The 10,260-nt window shown below is 33.1% G+C and overlaps 1 protein-coding gene across 1 annotated transcript in view; it reads right to left on the bottom strand.

Annotated features, from left to right (window-relative positions):
* Positions 1 to 3,153: 3,153 nt before the first annotated feature.
* LOC117123492 (proteasome subunit beta type-5-like) overlaps positions 3,154 to 10,260 on the bottom strand; it is a 10,777-nt gene continuing 3,670 nt past the window's right edge. The window contains exons 3-7 of the mRNA XM_033269439.1: positions 9,025 to 9,136; positions 6,676 to 6,775; positions 5,066 to 5,095; positions 4,445 to 4,649; positions 3,154 to 3,697 (exon numbers count right to left, since the gene is read on the bottom strand). Coding sequence (XP_033125330.1) covers positions 3,606 to 3,697; positions 4,445 to 4,649; positions 5,066 to 5,095; positions 6,676 to 6,775; positions 9,025 to 9,136 — 539 coding nt within the window. The 3' untranslated portion in view covers positions 3,154 to 3,605. The remainder of the gene's footprint in view (positions 3,698 to 4,444; positions 4,650 to 5,065; positions 5,096 to 6,675; positions 6,776 to 9,024; positions 9,137 to 10,260) is intronic.

The raw sequence follows: 10,260 nt of genomic DNA, 5'->3' as shown, positions 1-10,260 counted from the left end.
CTACTACTTCCTGTTTCATGTTTTGATTTGGTTGGCGCGCGGGGGAAATTTTCGCGGGGTTTTGATGGGGGACTGATCCATTTTCAAAATCGGTAAACAACAATATAATTATATGTTTCCAAATTTATTTTAACTTTTAATAATCTTCCCATATCGAAAAAATATTCATCATTAGACTTTTATTTTATCAATGCTAATTATCAAAATTAAAATTGCCTATTTTACATAATTTAAATATTAGGTGTTAACTGATACAATGCACAGAATATTAATGAATCAGCTATTTCATTCAAGTACATCATCCTTCTTTCATCATCAACCGCCTACATTCTGGGCTCAGCCAATCATGGACTGTTTTTGGCACGCTGTGGACATGTGATCAAATTTCTCAAGGTCAATGTGCATGGCAAAATATCTTTCGGCAGAATTCTATTTTTGATAGGCACCATTACAAACGAAACATTCCCTTCAAGTAAAAGTTCTCATTATTGTAACAAAAGGTTTACAGCACACACATTTATTTTAAGTTCTCATTATTGTAACAAAAGGTTTACAGCACACGCATTTTTTTTTCAAAGTTCAGCCCCCACCACCTCGATCCAAAAAAGATAAATAAAGAGGTCGTGCACCCAAACCCCCACCTCCACGGGGAAAAATCCTCAGAAGCTTCTGGGACATCCATATTAAACATATCTTTTTACATTTTTTTTCCCTGAATGTGTTCCTTTAATAGGACAGTATAGTATTCAATTTCTATTTTGTCTTTAGTCCAATCAACTTTTGTTAACACCACAGGCACTCTTTCTATTTAGTTTTAACCCACAGTAGTTTTAATTCATTTTTCCATACCCACATCCACAAAGATATGATTGCCAAAGTCAGAATCTGACAATGTATTTGAAGAAGGACTCGCATCTCGAACACTTCCAACATAGGCCTATCTATCTCATATGTATAATAAGAACCTTAGACTCTCAATGAGTTATAGTAAAATTTTGCTTAAGCTGCCCCTGACCATAATTTGTGTTGTACTGTACCTTTTGTAAATGTGTATTGGTCGAATAAATAAATGAAAACGAAATGAAATATTCAGTAATTTAATTAATTCTGGATTTCTGTTGTAGTTGTAGTTTACACCCACGCACCAGGTGGAACTATCACAAGGTATACCAACTTAGCTAAGTACAATGAGGCAATCAAACATCATCAATACGCATGTTTATTACTCTCATCATCCAAAGACACCATCCAGCAATAAAATAGAGAATTGATACACATCCATTCACACGCACGCACGCGATATGAATTTTACATGAAAAAAACACATAATTAGAGGGGCTTGATGGTGTGACCACACAACACATCTATTCATTAAAGATTTCAAATAAGACTACAGTATACAGGCCTACTGAAGTTTAATGTGTCAGTTTAATACTTGCTTGTTATTGCATAGAATCATCAGATATTTCAATTCATTTATTCAAGCACTTAACTGAACATCCTCTCACTTTCTCAGTGGCATATTGAGGAATATTGACTGGGGGGGGGGGGTTGATGGGAGAGTGTTAGACATCAACCACTTTCCTGTACTCATAACAATTCTTTGACAATATTGGTCCCAAGTCTTGAAAAACTATTTACCATTCAACATAAGGACTAGTCTTTCTCAATTTTAATGTAAAATATCACAGAATACTATATAGTCATTTAGTATTAGCCCATAAATAAATTTTATACAGCACATTTTTAATTATATTTTAATATACAGTATTTTAAATTGTACTTGGCAATGTGTGTATTCAAACAAACAAATGCCATTTTAATATACATTTGTATTTTTTATGGAAATAAATCTTGATGTCTATAGCAAGATGGGAAATGTGCTCACCCTTTCCAATAAATTCTAACCCTGTGACTAAAATTCCCACCTCTGATAGGAAATCAAACCCCACCCACCTACAAAAGAGGAAACACAACTGCTAAGGTTATGCTTGTAATTGTAGAATAAGTGAGGAATTGTCTAATATAATACGATAGAGTACAAAGAACAAATTTTACAGCAATATATCAAACAAATTCAGTGGTACATTACATTCTTTTTATTGTTGTAAACAAGAAACGTTTCCAAATACCTTGGTATAAGATGTTTCAACAAGCATTTGTGTAGCCTCTGGTTTTTGAAGCAAAGACTCTTACTAAGGGTATAAAACCCCAAAATACAACATATGATGATTTATAATAACAAACACTTACAAAGCATAGACTTCATCTCTTAAATGTCCTTAAAATCAAAAAGTTAGTTAATGCCGAATATCTGAGATATTATTCTTTAGAGTATGTACTATCAAGTTCCAGTATTTGATTGCATATACAAACATGTTGCCATTTGCAGTGTCCCGGAAGTGACATTATCAAGCCAATGTCTGTCAAATGTCATGCACAAGATAGCTACCGGTACTTGTATCAATACTAGGGACTACTGCAGTACTACTTTCTTTAAAATATATACATTTTCCCATCTGAACCAAAAACATAGACAATTTATTAAATTATTCAGGCACTGACTATTTCATCATTTAATAAAGAAATTAATGGATATGATAGATTTTTTTTATAATGAATAATTATTGTACAGTATAAGAAAGTATAATGCATATTTCAAGTATAGTGTTACAATACATGGAGTATGTATTTTACTTTCTTATCTGAGATTAATCAGTGGACCTTTCGGTTTTTGGAATATGCTCTGTTCTAATGATTGTATTAAACTAACTTTTCCCAGACTGGGTACATTCTTACGCACAGGGTAGTAGAATTATTGATACAGTAGGACAGCAGTTGAGGGTTGTGGATATTTACTCTGTCCATACAGTAACTGACGTGACAATGTCAGAGTCGTCTATTTGCAATCCATGCCACTCTGCATTACGCATGCTTGCACTCATCTTAAGCTCTGTCCACACTATCAGATTTTCTTTGATGAAACACTGTTGTATGCCCATATATAGTCATGATGTGCCTATATATGGTCATGATGTGCCTATATATGGTCATGATGTGCCTATATATGGTCGTAATGTGCCTATATATGGTCATGATGTTCCTATATATGGTCATGGTGTGATGTCATCATGACCATATTTAGGCATGTCACATGTTTTTGTCAAATAAAATTTGATAGTCTGGACAGGGCTTAAAGCTCTGTCCACACTATCAAATTTTATGTGACCAAAAAATGTGAAATGCCCATATTTGGGTATAATATGACATCATTATGCCCAAATATAGGCACAAGAGAATGAATGCTAGCAACTCTCCGAAAGCTTCATACCTGTATACTGTATGTAAGAATATGATGATCATGCCCAAATATGGGCACATCAGACAAATTTGTGACATCAAATTTGATAGTGTGGCCAAAGCTTTAATGCATATACAGTATCTACACTCCTTTGATTGGGACCAGCCAGGCTCTGTGACATCACAGTTCTCAATTACTTTGTGATATCTCTGTTTATTGTAAATGTACTCATATACAGGTAGCTAGTATTTTGCACTAAATCAAGCTGAAAATAGCAAATGTTATTACTGGAATGCTACAAAGATCAGCATTTCTTTTCCTCTTGATATTGGTAGTGCAGTTCGGTGACATCAGACTGTGACACCTTGATCCATCCAGTTTCCTTCATATGATACACTATGAATACACAATAATGAGGGAATTAAATAACCTGTACTTTCTCTAATCATTGTTATCATCATCTTCCTCTTGTCGTAATTTTCTTAAGTCTTCGTCAGTACATTATCATAATTATCGTTGTCATTCTCACTTTCGTTGTCGTCGTTTTCATTAACGTCGTCATCATTGTCATTGTAGTCATTATCAACATCATTGTCATCGTCACAATCAACATTGTCATTATTTTCACCATAACAATCACTATCATCATCTTTGTCATCATCACAACCACCTTCTGCCACCATTGGCATCATTACTACCACCAACATTATTACTATCAACAGCACTGTATTCAGCATCACTATCATCATCATCATCTCTTTTACCATTCATCAGCATCATCAATTATCATATTTATCATATTCACTATCATATCATCACCACACCAACTTCATAATCATCACCTTCCTTTCATTATCACCTTAACAATACCATCATCCTCACATCAATATCAACAAATCACAATCAGCATCAAAAGTATAATCATACAAGCAATAAGCAATAAAAATCATTGAAATATATAATAGGATGTTATGAAAACACATCCATAAAAAAATGTCATAAAAAATGCTTAGTGTAATAAAATAATAAATTGCTTACTACCATAGTTAATCAATAAGAATCCACCCAAAAATCAATGCCCTCATTGTTAGCATCTAGCAGATAAAAACAGTACAATCAATATAAATTAGACAAGTGACTCACAATTAACAACACCCCCACTGTAGGCGTCTCTGTGTGTAGCGTGGTAGATGGATCTTTTAGCTAGATCGTATGCTTCGTCTACTGATAAATCCTCCCTGTAGCCGCTGTCAAGGACTCCGTATGCGTAAGGTGAACCGGAACCAACAGAAAACATGTTATTTTGAAGCCTGGTACCATCACTGTCCACGTAATACAGACCAGGTCCCTGTAAATTGATTATCATTAATATTATATCAGCAGGAAAAATGTGAATGAATCATTAAACTATTTACCTCGTATCTATGTGAAGCATGTGGCACAGAAGTAAGGCTATAGCCTTCCAGCTGGAAAGTCAAGGGTTCAACTCCATGATGATCACATAACGTGCATTTAGGGTGATCAATACTTTCTTTTTCTTCCCATCTTTTTTTTAAAACTTTCCAAAGAAAGTGGAGCGGGGAGGGGAGGGAGGGAGATTGAAGCCCACCTTAAATTTTCCCCTGGTCAAGTACTTTTATAAGAGTAGGCCTATTATCTGGTACTTACAGTGAATTATAGCTCAATGGAATAATAGGAAATATTAATATCTCCATGAACAATCAACAATTTATTGTTCACCTACAATTTGAGTCTACTACTTACTCGTTTATCCCAGCCACAAATCATTGTACCCTGAAATAAAAGATGAACAAATATGAGTACCAGTAATTATCATTTGTTTTATGTTTTGGCATAAAAGTCAAGGATATCCAAGAATGATGATTCATTAATTACTAATCAGTCATAGAAAATTACCAGTATGTATATCAATCATATTGCTTTTAGGTGAAAGGAACACTAACAAATGTGATTATTATGTACTGTATGACTAATGAAACGAAGTAATGCAAGACTCTAAAACCAATTTGAAAAAGTAGAGTATTTCCATTTTTATATACTGATTGATTTTTCAAATAACAAATAAACAATATTGTTATCATTGTTAGCCTGAATTCTATTTTACACTCATGTTTGACTTTCTTAGTTACTTAAAAAAAATATCTTCTTACTACTACTTGGCAAAAAACAAGAGTGCTTAACAAGTTTGTTATTGCATGCTTTTTTTTTCTATAGATTTTTATTGGATGCTGTCAGGAAAACCAGTTAACACTAAGAATACTTGAAAGCCTGCATCCTGTATTTCTTGTACTTTGTAATCAGGAATTAATTTGAATAATCATATCTATATAGCACTGTGAGAACAGCCCCACAAATCTAGCATGTGATTTTTATTGATTTTATTTGATGTTGTCAGGAGAACCACTTAATATTTCCATACTTAAATTTGCAATAGTAAACTTGAATAAATTTGAATTCTGTATGGCTTTACCATCCCACAGATAACTAATTAATTGAGCTCCTGTTACGTTTCTGTATGCTGTAGACATTTATAAGTCTATAATGAAGGAAGTATGTTTTTCTGGTGTTTTTTGCATGGCACAAGGATTTGAGATGTTCTCAATGTTTGGAGTCCAATCCTCCCAGTATCACCAGGGGAGGACCCAGAGTTGTCCAAAAGGGTTGGGGGAGGGGGCAATCAAGAAACAACACTAGGCTAGGGGGTTCTGGCATTCCCTCGGGAAATTTTTGTTTTCTTGATACACAGGTAACTTTTGAGGTGTTTTAAGTGATCAATAATTTCTTTTTTTTTCTTCATTTTTTTACTTTCCAAAAGTGGAGGCAGCACACTTCCCCCTAATCAGCCCCTGGTCACAGTTGTTTAAGCTGTATTTGGGAGCAACAGTAGCTTACCATTGATAAACCCATTCCTTTGTAGTTGAGTACCATGTCTGTCAAAAGTTCAGTCCCCCTAATCAGCCCCTGATCACAGTTGTTTAAGCTGTATTTGGGAGCAACAGTAACTTACCATTGATAAACCCATTCCTTTGTAGTTGAGTACCATGTTTGTCAAAAGTTCAATTCCCCCTAATCAGCCCCTGATCACAGTTGTTTAAGCTGTATTTGGGAGCAACAGTAACTTACAATTGATAAACCCATTCCTTTGTAGTTGAGTACCATGTTTGTCAAAAGTTCAGTCCCCCTAATCAGCCCCTGATCACAGTTGTTTAAGCTGTATTTGGGAGCAACAGTAACTTACCATTGATAAACCCATTCCTTTGTAGTTGAGTACCATGTTTGTCAAAAGTTCAGTCCCCCTAATCAGCCCCGGATCACAGTTGTTTAAGCTGTATTTGGGAGCAACAGTAACTTACCATTGATAAACCCATTCCTTTGTAGTTGAGTACCATGTTTGTCAAAAGTTTAGATGCTGCTGCAACTGAAATTTTCTCTTTATTTCTCAGCTCATAAAGTCTGAAAAAAAAAATTAATATCTTTAAATGTAGATGTCCTAGACAATGTTTTAGATTTTAATTAATTTACCTTTTTTACAGCTTGCCCATAAGTATAAATGGATACAGTAGAACCTTGTTTTTAGGTACCTCAGTTATTATACAAACCCTCAGTTTTACGTATGCCTCATATGGATGATGATGTCATCAATGTTAGTATTTAAAACATCTACTATAAGTTTGTTTCTATTAGATTATTGTCAAATAAAGTGTTATCAACGCTTCAATTAGTGTTTTTTATATGAGTTGTCAAATTACAGTGTACAATTGCACAACCCGCCACCGAAAACGATTGTCTTTATTCAATAGAAATGTTGATTTGTGTCTATAAACACGCTTTTATAATCTAAAACCACATATGGACTAAGCAAGATGAACAACTGCTGTGCTGTACAAACATGGATTTATGAAAAAACTCATCGAATCAAATTTTCTACACAAAGCTGGGTTGGCAATAATTTCACTGAATCTCAATACATTGCATTATGATATTGACAACAAAGGATTCTTGATTGATGGTTTTGATAAACAGCGATAAGAATAATACAGTAGCATCTAAAGATAACTAATAAATGCAGGGACATCATGTTTAGTAGACAGATGTTTGATTTCAAAAGTAATATGCAATACAAACACGAAATATGATACTTGATGAGATATTATAACATAACAAGAACGTTTACGGTAAATGTCAACATTTTTAATACGAGTTGCCAGGGCAGCATAGCATTTTATTACACCTTGTCAATATTGTAGCGCCAGTGCCATGTTCTCTACTGCTGTTCTTCCTTCTTTTTATTACTTTATCAGAAAATCTATTTACTGGACTAAGCAAGATGAACAACTGCTGTGCTGTACAAACATGGATTTATGAAAAAACTCATCGAATCAAATTTTCTACACAAAGCTGGGTTGGCAATAATTTCACTGAATCTCAATACATTGCATTATGATATTGACAACAAAGGAATCTTGATTGATGGTTTTGATAAACAGCGATAAGAATAATACAGTAGCATCTAAAGATAACTAATAAATGCAGGGACATCATGTTTAGTAGACAGATGTTTGATTTCAAAAGTAATATGCAATACAAACACGAAATATGATACTTGATGAGATATTATAACATAACAAGAACGTTTACGGTAAATGTCAACATTTTTAATATGAGTTGCCAGGGCAGCATAGCATTTTATTACACCTCGTTAATATTGTAGCGCCAGTGCCATGTTCTCTACTGCTGTTCTTCCTTCTTTTTATGAATTTATCAGAAAATCTATTTACTTTTTCATTTTGCACATTAATGTTTCTGAAAACAAACTGGTCTCTTTGTGTGTTCAAACACATAATGAATGTACAGTATCCAAATTAGTTGAGAAATGGAATGATTTTTTACATTAGTGCAAGTTGGAGCAATCAAATTATTTTCAATATGCCTATTTTTCAATATCCTGACGACAATTTAGTCATTCCAATCTTTATTTATACTGAGCGCTAGGTAACTGTGCATAGCTTAATACTCTAAAAAAAGGTGGCACTTCAATTTTTTTTTTAAGGCATCAAGTGATTTGCAATCACATGGAATGCTAAAATAATCCAAAAAAAGTGCACTATATAATATACTTTTGATTCATTAAGTATATTGCACAGCATATTGTGCTTCATTAAGTATATTTTACAATATAATCCAAAATGCACTGTGTAATTAAGGACTATGTATAAGTCGTTGTACAGTCCTTGATGCAATATGTGATTCATTAAGTATATTAAATAGTGTATTGTGATCCATTAAGTATATAATTCAAAATACACATTTTAATGAATCACATGTTGAAGTAATGAATAAATTTCATTTCATCTGCATTTCACATATTGTCACTTTAAAAAAATCAATATAAAAAAAAAATGGTACACAAAACAGAATGTAGAGAAGATTGGGAGGCAAATGTAATCAATTTCAAGTGACTATACAGCCCCAACATCCAACAAAATGAATAAAGTAATTAAGCTACATATAAAATACAAAGTATTGTAATATCAATACAGTACTATTGAATGCTAGATGAATAAACATTTTTTTTTTGGTAGTATTGTTCTGTCCTTCTCTGATGATCTGTCAAAAGGAATGTTTGTTAAACACGGTATAAATAAAGTCTTGCATTAACATTTTTTCAAAAATGAAAAACATAATAAACAATGAAATTTTACCTGCATTGCTGAGCCAAGAATCGCTCCCAGAACGAGCAATCTGCCGCTCCACCTGCCATTGTCCCTAGCAGGTACGGGTTTATCTCTATCACTTTCTTTACAGTTTGAGAAGCTACAATAAAAACAATAATGATACAATGTAATGATCTACAAAGCAATGAAAACTAATTTTACAACTAAATGAATTTGACTATTTTTGTATATAAATTGTAATAAATAAAATTTTAATTCAAATGCTAAATACTGCTTTATTAAAAACGAAATATAAATTATATACCGTAAAACCTCGAATTGAAGCCCAGTGGGCTTAATCTCGAAAAGAAGCCCATATTGAAATGGAAGCCCATGGGACTCTTTTCAAAATAGCATAGGCTTCTTTTCGAGATAGTACAGTACATATACTGTGCATGGATTTCAGAAAACAAATTAAATTAAAAACAAGTTTGGTTTATACCTTAGTTTAGGTGATTTAATGCCAGTTCAATACACTCCACAATACAGAATGATGTTACATTGAATTATTTATTGTTTAATTGTACAAAATCACAAAATTTCCAGCATTCATCTTGAAAAAAAGCCCCCCTCTTTACTTTGCAAAAGTAGGCTCGAAAGGAAGCCCATCTCGAAAAGTAGCCCCTCTCGAAAAGAAGCCCATCCAAAGTTCGCAAAAAAAACCAAAAAAAAAAACGAGGTTTTATTGTATTACTAATATGTCTTATTCAATGACACAATACCTAAAAATCAGGGTACACATTTTTAAAATTCAATAATAGGCCTATCTATGCTCAAATTAATAATAACAGCAACACCATAACCAGAGTAATCCTGTTAGATTAACAAATCAATGGGAACATGGTCTGTGTTATTGAGATAGCAAGTTTATTAAAATATAGAGGGCAGCATCTATTTTGATGTTTTTTAAGATCATGTCAGATGAGTAGACACCATGCGTTGGGCTAAATTGAATTTATTCAAATTACGCAACTGTCTTCAAGTATATCATTTATGTCTAGTTTCCATAATACAGTCTGTATATGAGCCTTGGGAGTGGTGAGCTGAATATTTCTATTTATTATATCATTCACAGTATAAAATATAATTAAACCAGAGCCTTGCAGGCGTCAACGTTCCTATGCATGATACACGACTTTTAGAAGTATATATACGTGTAAATATATATATATATATATATATATATATATATATATATATATATATATATATATATATATATAT

The sequence above is a fragment of the Anneissia japonica genome, unplaced genomic scaffold (genome assembly GCF_011630105.1).
Source record: "Anneissia japonica isolate Jap-2015-1 unplaced genomic scaffold, ASM1163010v1 scaffold287717_len1600092_cov198, whole genome shotgun sequence".
In the NCBI taxonomy this organism is placed as follows: Eukaryota; Metazoa; Echinodermata; class Crinoidea; order Comatulida; family Comatulidae; genus Anneissia; species Anneissia japonica.
The sequence above is the reverse complement of the archived record's forward strand: the minus strand, read 5'-3'. Positions and strand labels throughout refer to the sequence as shown.